General features: G+C 42.4%; 1 protein-coding gene across 2 annotated transcripts in view; it reads left to right on the plus strand.

Moving 5' to 3' along the window:
* The window catches only part of scube1 (signal peptide, CUB domain, EGF-like 1), a 114,786-nt gene that overhangs the window by 28,022 nt on the left and 67,124 nt on the right, over positions 1-19,640 (plus strand). For both annotated transcript variants that reach the window (XM_031869908.1, XM_031869909.1), the window contains exon 4: positions 6,966-7,100. In XM_031869908.1, coding sequence (XP_031725768.1) covers positions 6,966-7,100 — 135 coding nt within the window. The remainder of the gene's footprint in view (positions 1-6,965; positions 7,101-19,640) is intronic.

A 19,640-nucleotide genomic window follows, 5' to 3' on the forward strand; every position in this document is an offset into this window, starting at 1 on the left:
TTGATTGAGAACAGGTGTGGCAGTAATCAGGACTGGGTGTGGCTAGAGAAATTGAACTCAGCTTTCCAAAGATGTGATAAACCACAGTTAATTTATGTTTTAACAGGGGGGGGGGCAATCACTTTTTCACACAGGGCCATGTAGGTTTGGATTTTTTTTCCCCCTTAATAATAAAAACCTTCATTTAAAAACTGCATTTTGTGTTTACTTGTGTTATCTTTGTCTAATATTTAAATTTGTTTGATGATCTGAAACATTTAAGTGTGACAAACATGCAAAAAAATAAGAAATCAGGAAGGGGGCAAACACTTTTTCACACAACTGTATATGCATTTTGAAGTATCGCATTAGAAATACTGTGTCACGGGAGTTCACGGTTAGGACCCAATACCAAGACCACAGGAGACAGAAGTTAATAGAATAGGTTTTATTTAGCCTGAATAGAGAAGACAGGACGGTGTGGAGCCCGTGGTCCGACACCAGAGAGTAGGCAGATCGACGGTGTGAGTCCCGTGGCTCGACACCGGAGGACACGGGGGATTCCTGAACCGACGGACACCAGAGGCAGGTGCTTGAGGCAGAAGGTGATACAGGGTTGAAGTGGGTGAAAGACGGTACGACCTGACAACCCTAGACTGCAGGACCAGAGTTTATATAGTGCCAGGGGAATCGTTAGTGGGACCTGAGTCTGGTGTGTCAGCCTGCAGGAGGTGATTAGCTGAAGTGTCCTCAGCTGTGCACAATCAAGGGTGTGGCCATGGGAGGTGTCTGGAGACAGAGGACAAACACAGAGCACATGGCACACAATAACAAACAGGGGAATGACAGGACACATGAGGAGAGGAGATCAGGGGAAACAGAGGACACACACAACGGGTCAGACAGGGATCCTGGATCCTGACATACTGTATGAAAACGGCAACATTTGATAAAACCGCCTCAATCGCCAAAGAAAGTTTTTACGCTCGTTCATGGTGGTTTTTATACCTTTGTTGAAAAATAGTTGACATGCTAGATGAATTATGGGAATGCCATAACTGAATAAATTCTGACGTAGGTAACATTTCACTGGCATGACTGATTGGCAGTTTCTGCTGCCAATGTCCTCTGATGCAAGATATTGTGACATGGTGCACCTAAGCCTTTCTTTTAGACCATTAGTACATTGTCTTATATGAATCAAGTGATGCTTTAAAGGAGCAAATGGAGAGTCTTTTTGTATCGGTGTCCTAGTGCTATACTTTTACCTCTGCTACAATATGTCACATTGACAGGGCTCAATAAAAAGGATTGCCGGCTTGCCTTGGGCAAGTAAAATGCCACGCAGGGCGAGTAAACCTAGAAGCTCACAAGAAAGATTAAACATGATGAGTAACTTTAGTCTTTGTTGTTATTTGATAACTACTAATAAATAAAACTGTTTCTAGAGGGGCAAGTAAAATCTACTTTGGGCAAGTAGATTTCTGACCCACTTGCCTGGAAAAAATCATTAACATTGAACCCTGTGTGATCAAGTGTCTTTTGCAATTGGACAGACATGATTGAATCCTTGTTAAAGCCATTTTTACTCCCAACTCGTCAAATACCAATGTTTGGTCAGTGCCCCATGGCGTCTGACACCAACGCTCCGAGGCACCCTTTAGTGTCTGTATGAGACACACCAGGCTTTCAACACAATCTTTTTCTAACTCTAACTAATGGATTTTGTTGCAAAAACCTAACTTCTTGTCAAGATGGAAGTTTATTTTGAAAAGACACTATATGCATAACGAGCGTATGGTGACACGCCGTCCGTGACACGTCCAAAACTGATGCTGTAAATTAGAGGGTCAGGGTCACTGACCAAGCGATCGTATTCCACGAGTTGGGAGTGAGAATGTGTTCATTGTGAGTTTTAGATACTGGTCATTGCAAATCAATTGATTCTTAAGTCCATGCTCGGTTGTTTTTGGACCAGGTGAAAGCCTACTTCTGGCATGGTCTCACTTTGCTGTGTGTTCATTTCAGATTAAACAAAGTTGCTTCCTGAATTGCACCACACAGTCAATATTTTAAAACCCCAGGCTGTTTGTAAGCAAAGATGTTGACATGACTCATATATAATAGGAGTTTGTATTATGTGGCTTACTCTGATTCCAGCAGTATGTCTGTTTTTGCAAATGTGGAATATCTCATTTTGAAACAAAATAATTGAATTTCACATTTTAAACCCCATAAGAAGAATACATAATAGGACTGCTGGCAGAGGACGGTGCTATCCAGGGGATTAGGTTGTATTTCAGGTATGGGTTTTGTAAGAGCTATATTTAGCCCACTTTAGAAGATATACTACACTGCAGAATGGGTAATGCGTTCCTGTGTATTGACTCATGGACAACACATCGTCACCAGCCTCTCCGATGCTTTATGTCTACTGTCATCACTGACTGCAGAGTGCCCTGTGATGCATGGTAACCATATAAACAGGCCTCTGAGAGACTGACACGTCGGCCTATTGTCAAACAGCAGTTCAAGCGCAGCTCCAACTGTCGCCGTCACGCCGCTCGTCAACAAGGGCCTCAGTGTTTGTCATAATGTCTCGCTCTCAAGTGTCTCATTCAGCAGGAGATTTACTGTATGAATGAGGGCACACGATCGCACACGCTCTCTCGTCCCAATTAATACTGGCAGTCTGTGTACACCCAGAGACAGAAAGTGTCTCGTCTCTCGTACAACGAGCTGTCATAACACAGCACGGCAGCCCCATGACTGGAAATCGGCCGTGATTAGTTCAAAGATGCAGTCAAATGAAAATCATGTGTCTTCCGTGGCTGGTAAAATGTGGGATCCTGCTTTCAGACTCACTAATCATGGCTGGGAACATAATGTCAGGTCCCTGCTCAGAAGACATTTGTTGCCGTGAGCTTTTGGGTTCAAGTCGAACGCTGAAGCTAAGTAGTGTATTGTGGTGTGTAACCATTCAGAGTGACACTCTTAAATCGTAAACTGCAGCATCAAAGTGCAACAGCTCCATCTGAAAACAACATTTTTTATCCGACTTGTTTGTTTCTCCGTCAAAGTTCACACTCTATTTAGTTCTTACTTTTCTCGCACGCTCTGGGCCCGCTTGTGAAAAGCAACAAAGACTGTGGCATTTAATAGACCCGAAGCATGATATTGAGAAACCTCAGAACCTTGTGGTGTTCTGAACAAGACTCAAACGACAAACGGCACTTCAGAAGATTGAGTTTGGAAGAAAAAAAAGAAAAATAAATCAGTTTGCGTGAGGGGGCAGGAAGTCACTCCATCATGTCCCAGATGCACTGTGTCAACAAGTTAGGGCACTAATTGATTTAAGATTGCGTAATTGTGCTCTGATTAAAGAGCGGTCCTGTTTCGGCTCCTTTCTTCTTCTTGATTGTGACTTTATTTATTTGGTTTTGGCGTGGACACAGCTGGGCCCAATGTGTCGATCTTTCGGTGCCCTCTGTGAACGTCCGGTGCAGCTTGCGCAAGTTTATTTTCCTTCTGACACATCCTTTTCATTCCATGGCGAGATCTGAGAGGTTGCGGCGCAGCGGGGAGCCAGCGGCCGCGGTATGTCACGGAGAGGTCCAGCATGTAACGGACAGGAGGTGGGAGGGAAGGGGCAGATAAACTCAGGCAAAGTTTAAAAACGATCTGCACGCCTAGCAGTGGCGAGTTACAGCAGTGTTTGTGCTGGTAGCTCCGTTAGCTGTTAGCCAAACACACCGCAAACGTCGCCCCCCCCCCCCCCCCTCAATGTGTGCACAGAGTAGCAAATGGGGGGTTGGAGATGCACTCAGCCGTGTTGTCACTAGCGGCCAATGGCAGTGCAATAAAAGGTGTTTCGAGTAAGTGTGGCTCACCGCTACCACGCAAAGTCTTTGAGCGTACAGCCATAACTGGCCGGCAGCATTATGCAGTTTGCTGCAGCAGAATGTGAGATTAACCGTGGATGGACACAGAGGCACACACTCACTCATGGACTCCCGGACACACGCACACACGTGATAGATTGAATGTTTCTCCTGGCGAGAGATAATAAAATCAACAGAGATTTGGACAACTATCAGAATTGATTAATGTACAAAACATACAAATAATTTGCTCTCCTCAAAGCCACCAGCAATGGGACAGGTGTCTATCACCTATTTTTAGCGGGTTGTCCTGTATTTGAAAAAAAACTGCACATATGCGCTAATTTTGGTAGAATATAGGGTAAATATTGCACATTTGTGTGGTTTCTACTGGTGGTTTTCCTCAGCGTTTTCCTCATGATCAAACATTCTAGAAATCAATCATCTAGAAGACATTTTGAAATGACTTTATTCACTTGTTTTGCATCTTTACCCCCCCCCCACTAGGATGTGTCAAGCACATCCTAGTTGTGTCTAAACAAAATTGTACGCAAGTTTACACAAGCACAGTCAAACAAAACAGAGGGGCTTCGGTTGAAACTTGCAAAATGGCCCTGTGGCCTGTGTTTATGCAGAAATGTTGGCAGAGTAGTTGGACTTGGAGATGGCTGCATTTCTTCTCTCTCTCTCTCTCTCTCTCTGCCTCTCTCTCTGCCTCTCTCCCCCCTTATCCAGCCTGAAAATAAAATGCCTCAGTCACATTTATGACATCTGTTAAACCATGAGTTTTGCTTAAAACGCCGTTCGGAAGTGAAATGAAAACAAAGCCCAGAGTTCAGCGAGGACACTAATACACCAGTATATTTACACAGGAACTGGAGGTTTATGGGCGTATGAGTCCGGGAGCGAGTGAAGCCAGCTTTAAGTTCGATTGCACTCTCGTTCATGCATCATCCAGGGTACATTCAGGGAAAATTATGGACATAGAGCTAATGGGGTTGGGGTGGTTCTCCAGCAACCAAGATTTGATCCCAAACATATCCGCAAAATAGGGAAGTGTATTGACTTATTGTTGAATTATTTCTTATAATTGACCAGGTTTTGGTAAGATTGGAATCTTAAAATATGGGTTAATAAGGTGAATCTTAATCATAATCCTAACCATAATCCTTAAATCAAATCACGAAATGGTCTGGAAAAACTAGATTAAAGTAAAGTAGAACCCTTGATTTCAGTCTAGAAGCAGCAGTGTAAGAGTTGTCTTATTGTGTTTTTGGAAGGGTGGTAGCAGGTGATAAAAGGGTACAGTAGAGTCAGAAGTTGGCAAGTGTTTGGCAGAGGCTCCAACAGCTGTATACAGTAACTACAACAGTATGTGTTCATCTCTGCACTGTGCACAACTACTCTCTTTCTATCCTCTGTTTTTGGCCTCCCCTCCTCTTAAATGCACTCAGTCTAGGGCTCCGTAACTGTAGGAGATCAGCTCCAAGATCCTCTTGGAGCTGATCTCCGTCCTACGAAATGTATTTGGGGGACGCTTTCAGTGAACTGTTACAAGAAGAAACGAGATAGATGAGTATAAGAAATACATCCTGACAAGATGTATTTTTGTGGCGTTTCTAATTGATAAGGGAGACAGGGGAGAGAGAGAGAGGGGGATGACTTGCTGCAACAACAGCAGTTTTTGTAGCTTTCCAAAACTTACAATCCAGCAAACACGGCCACGTCAGCCACTGACTGGAAGTTGTGCAGAGGTAAGAAAGTTTAACAGTTTTAACTTGTTAAGCTCTCGTTTTTATTCTTTTTCAAGTTCCGTATAAAAGTGAGCGACACACCATGAATGTCTTCCAGGATGGACTGTGCAAAGTTACCCTAATTATTTCCTCCTCTCTTCGGCTGTGTGGGGGGGGAAGATGATGTGAGACCAGGCGGCAACCTTTGGGTCTGAGAAGTGAAACCAATGTGGCAGTGCCTTAACCTTGTATTCTTTCTAATGGCCATCAGGGGGCGACTCCTCTGGTTGCAAAAATGTATTACCTCAGTAAACATGAGTTCATTGTCTTGATTCTCTAGTTTCAAGTCTTCAACTCAAGACTTCAAACAGTGACGTAACAGTGACTGGGTCCACTTTCTTATATACAGTCTATGTGCCAGACCTACGTTGGGCCACCTCGGCATCTGGTCTGGCCAATTGGATCCCAATGCGAGCAAGATCCGATCTTGGAGTGTACTGACTTGATAGTTGATGCGGCAGGATCATTTGACAAAATCGCATTTCCCATGGTCTTAGGCATGGCCGATCAGAACATGTCGTACATGTTGAATGAACCCTTCAAGCGTTGCTTTGAAACAACGCCATATATGGCTTTTGTCCTGGCTTGATGGTAACTATTAGATCAAAGCGTGTATAGGCTCAGGTAAAACTAGGTTGGACATGGTGTCTGGCGCGATAAACACCAAGTTGTACATTTTTTTGTCTTTGTCTGTCTTTTCTTTCTTTCATTCTTTGCAGTATGTCTGTTTGTGTAACCTGCCTGTCAGAACCTCAGACTAAACACAGTGGAAAGTCATTCCAGTCAGCCACTGGGATCACGCACACACAGACACACACACACACACACACACACACACACACACACAAACCCGGGTAGTCGTGTTTGATCCCCGTTAAAGTCAGTTGAGGGTGTTACAAGTTTGCAGTTCACTTCAGCCCCCATCAAAATGCCCCATTGGAAATTTACTGGTCTTTCAGCAGCACAGCGGAGGCCCTATAAACACACTCTTGCACCAGCATCTGCGCACACACACACACTGTGATGCTCACCTTGTCAGATCCCCGTTACAGCCTGGTGCCAGGAGTTTGTACAGCCACCTTGGGGTGCCAGGATCAGAAGCCTGTTAGGACTTCCCGTCTGCCCTCTGTGTGTTTGTGCGCGTAAGCATGCGTGACCCTCACATTCCCGACGCTGACGCCATCCCTCTGATCAGACATGTTCATATAAACTTTGACGGACACACGTTTGTTTATGAAGCCGAATCGGCTGCTGTTCCACCGTGCTGCCGTGGTTGACTTTATCTCTCTCTGTGCGTCTCCAATCCTAACAGATGTGGACGAGTGCGTGGACAACAACGGCGGGTGCCAGCAAGTGTGCGTCAACACCATGGGGAGCTACGAGTGTCAGTGCACGGATGGCTTCTTCCTCAGCGACAACCAGCACACCTGCATCCACCGCTCTGATGGTAAGACTGGAACAGAGACGCCGAGTACAGTGAGAGATGTTTTCTGCCGCTTTCTGGAACGTAATCACTTGAGAGAAGCAAAGAAAACACATTGAGCTTTGTTTCAGGGTTATGTAAAGCTACTTGATGCTCCTTGCTCAATCTTGAACTAAACACAGGGATTACATTGTCGAAAATTATTTTGGGTAACTAGATCACTTTGCTACAATGACTTGAGAGTGCGATAAAGCATTTGTTTATTATTTGTGGAATTCATGCAAAGTTGTGGGAAAGAAATCGATAGATCAGTGCTGCTTTGCTCTGGTTGGTGTAATATTAATGGAAGAGGTGTTTACCCCACTGTTCCTGAGTGGATGTGTCAAAGACAGCTCAATGCAGACGTTTCATCTCATTATAGTAAAAGTCATGACTTGCAGACACGTTATTTCTGTAAATATGATTCTTTAGGAGTGGATGGATTATGAGTTGATGGGCCCTCAGGAACAGACACGTAAAATGTACTTGGGTATACTTTTGTGTAGCCTGAGAAATTCTTTCTAAATGGCCAATGAAAATATGACATTTTCAACAGCTTTCAGCCATGTTAGTGGCAGTGCTCAATGGATGCTAATGTCGGCTCTTCCACTGAAATATCTCAGCAACTGTTGGATGGATTACCATCATATCAGGTACAGATATCCATAAATGGGTGATTCCTAATGCTAATGGCTGTGGTACCACCATGAAGTTGACATTTGTGGTTTTGTGGTTTTTGTTTTTTACCATCAATGTCCCCAACAGGCTGTCCTACAGGTTCACACACACACACACACACACACACACACACACACACACACACACACACACACTACATTCATGTCTTAAGTGAAATAAATATCAGTCCACACTGCCCAGGGCACTGGTTAAAATGGTTTGATCACTTTCGTGTTGATCCTTTTGAACATAAAGCTACTTCAGTCTTGAAATGGATCTCCCCTAATTTACGCCCCTGCTCTTTGCTGTCGACTCAGTGCCTCCTAAAAAGTATTCTCCCTTGTGCGTGACCCTGTGACAGGCTCTCTGGATCACAAGGAGACGTGGGATTCGAGGGCACTGACATCATGCCTCTGGCTCGTCCGGTCTCCCTCCATACCCACAGTGGCATTGGATTTCTTTAAATCGTTTGACCCCACTACCCTGGCATCCCCGACCCATTACGCCATTTAATTTATGGGCTCAGTCTGAGGGAGCGGTGATCCCGAGGTGAGGAGGCCTCCTTATTCCCCCTCCACACACACACACACATTCGCAAAGCACAATGCTCACATGCATGCGGCTGTGAATGGGGACAGTGTGGCGGTGAAGTTCAAAGATGGGACGAGAGGAGAGTCATCTGTCATCTTTGAGATGGCACAAAAGAAAGAGGTGCTGGGGGAACGTGGTAAGGGATGAAAAGTGAGGGGGAGGAGAGAGGGAGATCAAATACAGGAAGAGGCTGCAGCAGAGTGACCTCTCCTTTATCCTCTCCCTCTTCTCCCTGGGCGCTCCTCACAGTGTCGGCATGGTCAGCATGAGGGCGTGTCAGGAGCCGGCGTCAGGGATGTTAGAGGATTCTCTGTCGCAAAAAGAGGTGAAAGAGATGCAGAAATAGAAGTGTGTTTGCTCACTGAAAACCCTATGAACCAGCATGTGAATATATCTCACTGCAACTGTTTATGAAGGTTTCGGGATAGAATTCAGGGGACAGCCATTGAGAGTTCTGTTTTTATACGGTGAATTTGCAAAGTTGCACCACAGAATGAGACCACAGATTACAAATGCAAATCAAATTACCAAATTCCAGTGACTAATTTCCCTTTTTTAGCAGTAAAAACATATTTAGAATTCCTTATTCTTCAAAAAAATGCTGAAAGTACATTATTTCACCATATATTCATACAAATTAAATTAAATGTCAAAAATCTATATCTTAGCTAAATCAAAGTAATTACTGCGTCAACATGTGTAATTCCTGCTCCTGTCAGAGGGATGTTTACGGTAAACAAGCAGCGAATACGGTTGTGGTATTTTCCCGTTGCCCTGCTCTGGCAGGCTTTTCTGAGCCTTTAACCACCACCACACAGCCCCCACCCCGTCCAGAGATCCTCAATCGGACACTTGTCTCCTCTCCGTCTCCTGCCCAGGAATAGAAGCAGCATCCCGGTGTCCCACAGGAATCTCCTTGCGCATGTTTTTTTCCATCTTCCCTGCCGTGGCCCGTTTTTTTCACCTTGTTTTCTTTGAGTCACTCGCTTTATTTCATCCTCCAAAGGTAAAATAAAGAGATTAAACCAGATTAGGACCTCTAACACTCCGTTTAAAGACAGTGGATTAATCTGACAACATACAGACAATCAGACAGACAATATTAAGCTCACACATTTTATAAGGGCTGTACAACAGTTATTGAAGATGTGTGTAGCATAGTAGTGACGATAACACTTGTTTACTTTTCCTTAGGTAGGGCTTTGAAGGCAGGACTTTTACATGTAATGATTTTTTTACATGTGGTACTTTTACTTAAAAAAAAAAAAATATCACCCCAAAATGATCATTCATATATTATTACTTACCCTGTGGTACCTTGAATTCTTGAAGAAAACATTGTTTTCCTCGCATACCTCACAGAGAAAAGTCTTGATGAATTGAAGTAAATGATGGCTGCGTTTCAACAACTGCAAAACTATACCAATCCAAGTCTCATTTACCCAGTGGCGTGCTAACAAATTCCCAAACACATGCGTCGCAAAAACAGAGATGCCGACAAGTACTTTTTTGCTCAAAGTCTCAAGTCTTTGAGCTAGAGGCTAAGTCAAGTCTTAAGTCTTTAATTAAGGGGCAAGTCTAATGCTGTGTTCACACCAAACGTGACCCAAATGTTTGACCCGACTACATTACATACAAAAACAATGCAAATACGCAAATGACGCGAATGAATAATTGCCTCATTCGCGAGAGTTGAAATTTTCCCACATGGGCGAGAAATTTGCGTGACGCTGTGTCGCAAAAGCATATCAGCGTTGAGATCCTCCTCCAGTCATCACTGATGTCCTGCTGTTGTTGAATCAAAAACTATGGAGGAAAAAATATTGTAGCCGTAGGTGTTCACCCAGAGCTCTACGATAACTCATAAGTAGACACCAGACGAAACTATGTGTATAAATGTATGTCTATGAATCATAGGGTACAAACAATAACTATGCTGCCGTATTTACGCCTAGATGATATTATTTTGACTGTTGATGGAGCTGTTACAATGTCAGCAAAGCCTAGCAACATCGATCCGAGCTCCATTGAGAAAACAAGTATTTTAAAAGTTATTTGCTTGTCGTCTTGCAGAGAGAGCTAACAAAACATGAAGCCAGACTATTTACAAATCGGCATCATTATGTAGATATTTCGGCGTCCCTTTTATCCGTTTATTGCAATTAAATCAGATCAAAATCTGTTTATTTTGGGTTCATACAGCTGTAGTAAACCAGCCGACCTGTGGCTTGGTATATACAGTGAATACAGCTCGATAAAATCTACGGAGCACCTCCGGATGATGTTATGAACTCAGACAAGATGGCGTTTAGTTTCCCGGGATATGTGGGAATTGTAAAAAGCAGAAATAGTGCTTATTTCTTCCATGGTTGATGGTGGAAATAAATGGCTTATTTGATAATGGTTTCCATGGAGACAAGCCACTCCTCCTCTCCGGCGCAAATGACGCGAATAATCACAAATGACCCCGCAACTAAACTCCTGCGAGTAATGCAACGCAAAATTTCGCTTTGCATTTGGTGTGAACGCAGCATAAGTCAAGTCTCAAATCTTTGAGCTATAGTCAATGTTAAGTCTTTGAGTTAGATTTCAAGTCAAATCTCAAGTCTTTGAGGTGCAAGTCTAAGTCACGTCTCAAGTCTTTGAACTCAAGTCGAAGTCAAGTCACAAGTCTTTGAACTCGAGTCGAAGTCAAGTCACAAGTCTTTGAGCGGCAAAGTCAAGTCTCGAATCTTTGAGCAAGAGTCAAAGTCAAGTCGCAAGTTTTTGAGCTAGAGTCCAAGTCAGCCCTCATATCTTTGGTAGGCAAAGTCCAAGTCCAAGCCTCTTATGGTTGTAATGAACATTCTATCATCATGACATCTGGTCCAACACATTCTCACTCCTAACTGGTCAAATACCGACGCTTGGTTAGTGGCCCTAAGCTTCAAACTATGACACTCTAGGAATCCCTCTAGTGTTAGCTTTGGATGTGGCGGGGACGGCGTTTAGTTTTGTTTGTGACACGAACAGTGGTCTCCTGGCCTAAAGTCATGTGTTTCCACTAATAGAGGAAAGAGGCTCCGTGTAATGTTTACTTCATCCAGCTAAGAACCCCTGTTGTTCTATGAGAGACTAAGGTGTGTGCGTGCACATACATAAATGTAATGCTGGCCTTCCCCTGGGGGTAAAACCTGCCGCCACATTCGTGTCACATCTTTTCCCGTTCATCTCCAACCTGTGTAGAGCTTTATAACAGAATTGAGCTTTGCCGTTTTGCTGGAAATGTAAGAGAAGGTAAGCCTTTATTGATCCCCAGAGATCGTCTGCTTTTAATCTCACCATGATGTGATGTGATCATTTACCATAACTGTAACCGCCAACAACCAGCTTCTCAAATTATACTATTATACAAATGATCTCTCAAGCAACTGTTTTGTGTGTGAGAAGGAAAGACGGTCGGTGTTGCTTTGCGTATGGTAAGTGTTAGCTCACGGTACATTTCTTTCTCCCTGATACTCGCCTGGAAGGTAATTAAGCCGAGCAACAATTGTTTGTTCCATTATGGTGTGTTTCCACTCTGTTGTGCTGCGCTCTGTCTCAAGCACATCCAGACGAGAACGTGGAAGACTCTGGCCCGAAAGCTCCCTATCTCGAGTTTGGGAAACAGCTCTCGCAGCAAATGTTCCTGATCTGTCATGATGTGGAAGGGCCATGACCACATGGGTCAGGCATGGCCCACAGGCCCGACGGTGACATGTAGAATGGAGAAGCTCGGTTCCAGTTTGGGAAATTTGACTATCTCCAAAATGGAGGATCTGGCTTGTCAGTGAAAGTCTTGGGTTACCTGCTGACTCTGAGAAGGGATATAAATGTGTGCTGAGTTTGTGCCATTGATATTACTAAACTAATACAGCGTACGTCTCATTTAAAGAAACTCCTGCGTGTGATTTGCAGCAACAGTGCAGAGGTTGATTGGTTGCTGTATTAGATATCAAATGATTGCCTCCGAGTTGACCGGTTCCGTCTGATTTATTAATTGTGCCTTTTGGACCAACGTGGCCCCCGCCAAAACAGAGCGAAAACAATACGCTTGTAAATTCTTCTCTGAGCTCAACACGAATTTCCTGGCAAAAGTTGGAGTTGGCAGTAAGCGGGGAATTTTAAACACCATCTCATGCGGACGCCATGCCTGGCGCTCCAAGATAATATTTGGTCGCAAGAGTCTCTGTGAACTGTGGAGCAGGACGACCGGGCGATAGTGGGCTGACTGTGGGCAAGAAACATAAACCATTTTGATCAAACAAACTATTTACAAAGAATCTTAATACTGTGGTGGAGAAACTGCGGCTGGCAGCTCCTGGAAGGCTTTATGTAGTATTTAATGGTAGGGATTACAATCAACAGGAGGTAATGGGCAGATGAGACATGGCGCTCCAACATGCGGGGCTCAGTGTAGTGCAGTTTAGCAGCTGGTAACTCTTGTATTCAGTATAATGTGATGCCTTTGAGGATGAAAATAACAACTATTTTCATTATGTGTTCAATCTGGAGATTTTTTTCTTGATTAATCAATTAGTTAAATTGTATAAAAAAAATACCAAAAGTCCAAGGTGTAGTTTTCTCCAGTAAACCCAGTGCAGAACCTGAGGGTATTCAGTTTATAGACACATCTTAAAAAGAAAAGCAGCAAAGTTTCACGTTAGAGAAGCTTTACGTAGGGGTGTCAACAAATTATGACAGTACTGATGATAACCATGATATTTAAAAATGTAATATTGATATCATTATAAGGCTCAATACTAGGGCACACTCAGGCATCAGCTTATAGTCGCCGAAATGGAAAAAATGGTTGCTTTTGTAGTCACCTTATATTTTGATTAATTAATATACTATGCAGCTGTATGTCAGCTTAATAATGAAAATATGACACTTGATCTTACATGTTGAACATGTTTTGCAAAAAAGAGCTCCGTCCAGTTCAAAGATACCAGGATACCTCACCTCCCAAGACTGCACTTTGACAGTTGAATCAATTTGCACAGTTGTTTGTAATGTTGTGTGTGTTGTTTGTGATGAACTTTTTACCCCACAGTCAAACAACTTAATTTGCTTCGCCATTATTTCTAAAACAGATGCCTGTGGGCACACAAGTAAACGCACCAACACATGTGCAGTGTTATCACATGCAGCACTCCAGTTCTGACTAATAGCAATATTTTAATTTCACCCCAATATCAAAAAAATATTTATTTTTGGGTCCATGTTTTGCCTTTTGCTATTCCTATTTTTAAACGTTAACAAATGGTTGCCACGGATGGCAACCAAAGGGCAAGAGTTGGTTGCCAATTTCTCAAAATGGTTGCCAGTGGCAATCGGGCAAACCCTTAATGTGGAGCCCTAATACACATATGAAAATATTGTGTAAATATTCTTAATTTATTTTGCATATACAGTTATGTTACAGACAAAAATGCGCAATAAACAAAGTTAAAGATAAATTTGACTGATTGCATTGTTAATTGTTTTCAAATAAATAATATCGTAATTATTTTGGCCACGATAATCGTGAAGTGAAACTGATATCTGACAGCCCTAACTGGAACCAAAGAATGTTTGGCTTTTTTGCTTGAAAAATGACAAGGACCTTTTTGTGTTGTAAATGAATTGGAAAGATTTTTTTCTTTTTATTTGACTTATGATATTTCATCATAAGTCATACCTCGTTATCACATTTCTATTGTAATCACGAATGAGATGGGAGCATGAGAAACACTCCCATTGGTATCCTCATTCAGTAACACTTTACTTATTACATCTATTTAGCAAAGGCTACACAGATGTATAGGCAGTTTATAAACATTGCATAAATGGTTTATATAATATTATAATGTAAGAAAATATGAGTGTTTATTATTATACTGTATTTGTCAGGTTGCATGTCTCCTATGAAGACATTTAATAATCAATCTCTCTATATATATATCTTCATATATTGTTTATCAATGCGAAATGGCAGGATATAAAGTAAAGTAATGCCATTGTTTGATATGATCACATGGCTCACACATGATATCTGTATACAGTGTGCTATGTGTTGAGAGAGAGGGAAGGCAAAGAGAGCAATGGATTGTGGGAGCACGGGATGGGGGGAGTTGTGAACGTTGAGTGGAGAGAAAGAGAAAAATAAACACAGAGAGACAAACAGAGTGGAGTGGACCAATGGAAGCCGCATGCGTTTATTTGGAGTTGTGTGAGGAGAGGAAGCAGACTGAGGCTGCTGTCACACACACACACACACACACACACACGCACACACACACAACTATAGACACATATGCACAGACATGTATTTGTGAACAAAAACTTGCACATGGAGGAATTCTCACTTTAAACAAACCAAAGCAGGAAATTGGAGGTACGGTGAAGCTTTTTTAATGACGGCCCAGGGGCATGTGGGAACTCTTAAGTACAGGGAGCTCTGTCTACCTGGCTGTTATCATCATCAATTACAAACACCATCAAAAGCCAAAGAAACTTCGCCTGTCACATCCTACACCCATACAGCTCCGTGTGTCTGTCAAATACTGTAAACGCTCAGCTGACGTTATTTAAGAACCCCTAATGTGTGTAGCAGCATGTCATTAGATAGAACGCTCAGTTTGAATCTGTAGCATGCAGTAGTCCCAATGTAAAGGTCCTACAGGTATTCATTTTGACCAACAAATATGGTTACAATTTAAGAGTTGGACTTAATGAATTGAAGTCACAACTGTAATTTAGTTGTCTCACTATAGTGTTATTCCAAGAATGTCCTACCCCCAAAAAACGCCCCATGGTTACGATCATTTTTAGGGGCGACTTCTTGTGGCCATAGTAAAATATGACGGGAGCAAAAAGGGGAAGTCAGGTGACGTGATATAAAGAGCGACAATGTCCTGTAGGCCATTCCATCCTCTCCACTCCCACATTCTGGAGGTAGTCTCTGATAAACCCCGCTCTGTTTGCACTGGCAGAGAAGATTTGGCACATTTTTCATGGGCGCAACACACATACTCAGCTCTGCTGCTCATCCCACAAATGCATGTTCCTTACAAATGTGGCACCATTTAAAAGGGAAATAAACAGGCTTTCCAACTGTATAAGATTTATTACGAAGAAGCATTGTTACAACAAAGAAATAATCGACCAAACACAAATTTCCTTACTTTTTGTGCTATGTTTATATAGCACGTGGAGCCTTCATATTTTTTAAGTGTTCACACTTTTGGACACTTAAAAATGTTGGATATACTGTATATAGAATCCATTGTTTTCCAATTTTTGTAAAATAAATGATTAAAGAAATTGATTTTATGATTTATGGCATGGTAATTGAGTTATTCTGCACAAAAGACAACTCTGAGTTCTCTCTACTTCAAGCCATGATTGTGCTGTTTTCACAGAGATGCAGGACTTTTATATTGCAGTGAAAATCGAGGCCACGGATAGTAAAATGTGACTGGAGCGAAAAACACCCTGAAACTGCTTGGTGTTCAGAGGGTTAAATAAACACACAGGCCAGTTGAACACGTAAAAGTCATCGTCAAAAATCTTAACAGATCAAAACAACATTGCAAGGTGTCCAATTCACCTAATGGGATCAATAAAGTTGATCTTCTTTTCAACTTTTAGGGAAATATAAAGCATGCAGTGAATGAGCTCCGACCCTGCATGGAGACAGTATTATCGCTCAATGTCCTGTTCCTGAGTGTCCCAGTACTGAGTGAATCCTTGAAGTGGAGTGGCCTCTGTTTGTGTTTTGTATTAACCCCCCCACACACACACTCCAAGGGTCCTGGTGTGTGGAGGTGAAATCCTGGTGTTTGTGTGTCTTTAGACACTGTGACTGTGGGGGTGTTCTTTTACATTTTTAGTTGAAGTTGCAGTTGTGTGTGTGTGTGTGTGTGTGTGTGTGTGTGTGCCAAACCAGGCCTCGGCATGAACTCTCTTTGAAACGATATGTCCATTATAGGCACAAACACACACACACACACACACATACAAACACACACACACTAGGTCATCATAGCATGGTCGAGGTGCTGAAAGTGACTAATGCTTTTCTTTCCAAAACACCCGCTCTCCTCCATTTTATAAATACTTTGTTTCAATATTATTCCAGCATGTGATTTTAACTTTAACTGAAGACGAGCTCCAATAACTTAGCAATCTCTCTCTCTCTTTGAGGTAAACACAAGTTATTTACCTGCGAGCGGAAGGTGGAATCCACGTTTATTTCCCCCCCCACTGTTCTGCTCTTTCCCCCCCCTCTGTGCTGCCTCCGCTATATTTTTAGGCCAGAGTTTGTCTGTGGTCAGTGGAAATGTTTTATACGAGGGCGTGGTAGCTGACCTGGTGTGGTGCTGCTGCTCAGTAGCAAACACAGGAAACATGGGGAGTGGACACACACACACACACACATTCGCACAAAGTAAACATATTCCTGTCTCATCATCTCCCAGCTTTTTACAGAAAGCTAACATCTGCCTTTAGCCGGAACAAGTCTGATACACACACGCGCGTTGTAGTCATACTATTACAGTTAACAAGGGCTGTGCGAATCAAACAGTTCCCCCCAAAGTTTGTTCCTGTCTTTAACGTTAGCAGCTGGACTCTGTTAACGTAACACACTGAACTCTGGTTCGCCTGCTCTCTTGCCTCCATCTAAACGTTTCTGCTTTGACGTTATAGCTGAGGACACGAGTACTGACACTGCTTGAGCATTTCAAGAACCATACCTGGGGTTTGCAGGTTGTAGCAAATTAAATATACTTTACATGACAGCTGATCATCTCACTTTAATGTGACGAATCTCTGCCTGTCCGTGTATATGTGGGTGTGTCCTTCGTATATTTCGAGAAACACTCCTCTGATCTACTTCACACTTGGTGGGTGTACTGCTGGGGACCCAAGGGGCGTGCAGTGTTTAATATAGTGCAATTTGGACATGTGACATGTTAAATATGAATGAACTTTAAATAAACAAGCCATATTGCTTCGTGCAGCAGCGGGGGAGGGGCTTCTGGACACTGCGAACTAATTAGAACATGCCGTCGGCAGCGCGCCTTTCCCGGCCCCGGCTCATTGACGGTAGTCCACTTTTACTGGTGGAAGCTAGATATACTAATGTTACAACCAAACTCTTTGTCACTTCCCTTGATGTGACAAAGTGATGTTAGTTTGTAGTGCCCACATTTGTATGAAAGCTGCTCAGTGACCCAAGTATATAATTCGATAAAATTTCTCGGATCTAACCAAAGTTCTGCATCCATTTGCCCATAGAGCAAGCACGCCCAATGGCCTCACGTGATGGACCTGGAAATTGTAATCCCACAGTTCGGCCACTATTTAAAACTTTCTTCAAAGCCAGGCGCTCTTCTTGGGGGCTTGGGAAAAAACAGGAATGCAGAATTCTCATGTTTTTTTTGCTTTTGTGTGGCTGTGTGCACTTACAGTATACGTTGGCGTACTAAAATTGCGGATGTTAGCATTTCACTCAAATCACTGCTACAGCCTCACAGAGCTGCAAAGCAGAGTGCAAAATCAGCAAAAGTAAACTATCCACCCTGAATCGGAGCATAGTGGTACAGCAATGCTGTTAGACTGTTTTTCAATCTGGACCCTATTTGTTTCACTAGGAGAGGGGCAAAAAATGCCCCCATAATTTCCTCCAATAATAATGATAATTTAATGAACTTGTCAAAAACATCGTGGCCTATATGACCCGGTCCAGTTGGCATAGAATGGTTTTAATTTTCGCCTTGACTGATGTTGCGTGTGCGTGAAGAACCGAACGTTCTAAACAAATAAATAAATGGAGCGCTTCTTAATCAGACCTGTGACTGCGAGACTGCGGTCAACTCAGCAGATACTTACATGTTAGTACACCTATATGCTGAAATTCACGGTAAACGCATTCAAACGGCACAGATCGGGAGTGAGCGAAGGAGTTTGAAAGGTAGTGTAAAGATTAACGTGAGACAACATCCGGTTTCTTCAGACGAACATCCGGTTTTCAGAATAAGATGCCAACAAAGTACACATATTGCATAATGGAAATTAGATTAAATGAATTATATTCACATTAAATATAAAACATGCTACCTGCATCTCGTGAGTTAAAGGTAAAATACACCTAAATTGTGCGTAAAGTGTGTTTATTCTTTGATTTGAGGGTTGCTGGAAATGAATAATACCTGACTGACAGTCAATTAAGTTATTTTACTAAGCAAAAACTGAATTTGTACATTCAAATGGCACATTTTTGAAATTTTTAAGGTGATATAAAAATGTTTTTCTCAAAAATTCCACACAATGACTGATGTAATCAAGGCAACGTTGACTTAATAATTGTTAATAGTTAAAAAATGTAACAATAACAATAAATAACAAAGAAATTTTCTTCAAAAAATCTAAGAAAACACTTTAAATCTGTAGACTACTGCCTAATAGTCTTATTATTGCCATTTGATGACAATTGCTCATATACTGTAAGCCTAATTAAGTATATTTATTATTTTGAACAAAGGTTAAATGTTATTTCACAAGTTTCAAAAAGTGCCCCCAATTTTCTTTTGAATGCCCCTGGATTTCAGTCAGTGGGGGCAAAAATTGCCCCCTAAAAAATATGTAAATTTCCTACCCTGCACTCAGTAATGAATTCAGGTTACGGTCGCCGCTCTGCACTGCGCTCTACGGGTGGTCACAGTTAATAACGCCGTCTCGACCAACATGGGCGGAAGCCAAGGCAGTTTGGTAGCGTTTGTTAGTGGTCCTTTAAATTAAGACCACATTTCCCATACACCCTGTTGCTTCCGGTCCCGAAGGGGATTTTGCTACTTGCCGCCTCTCTCTGTTATTGCTTTGGTTATGTTTGTTTTTTGGATTCACTGAAGCGGAAAGTAAACATGGTATTTTTGCTCTTTCACAACCGTTCACTACCGAGCTTTAGTTGTGTTTGCTCTGGAAGAACAGGACCTACTTCCTGGTCAGTGCTTTCATTCAACTAGTTACCCTCCAAATCTCCCAATGCAAAACATAAATGCTGACAGTACTCCAGCTTGGTGTTACAATGCTCATGATTTAAAATGTCAAATATTGCTGGTAAAATCCACAGTCCTGATAATGTGATGCGTGTGAAGTTAGAGTGAGATACAGAAAGAGTAAATAAAAGAATGAGGGATATGTTTGTGTGTGTGTGTGTGTGTGTGTGTGTGTGTGTGTGTGTGTGTGTGT

The sequence above is a fragment of the Anarrhichthys ocellatus genome, unplaced genomic scaffold, assembly GCF_004355925.1.
Source record: "Anarrhichthys ocellatus isolate YVR2014 unplaced genomic scaffold, GSC_Weel_1.0 scaffold49, whole genome shotgun sequence".
NCBI lineage: Eukaryota > Metazoa > Chordata > Actinopteri > Perciformes > Anarhichadidae > Anarrhichthys > Anarrhichthys ocellatus.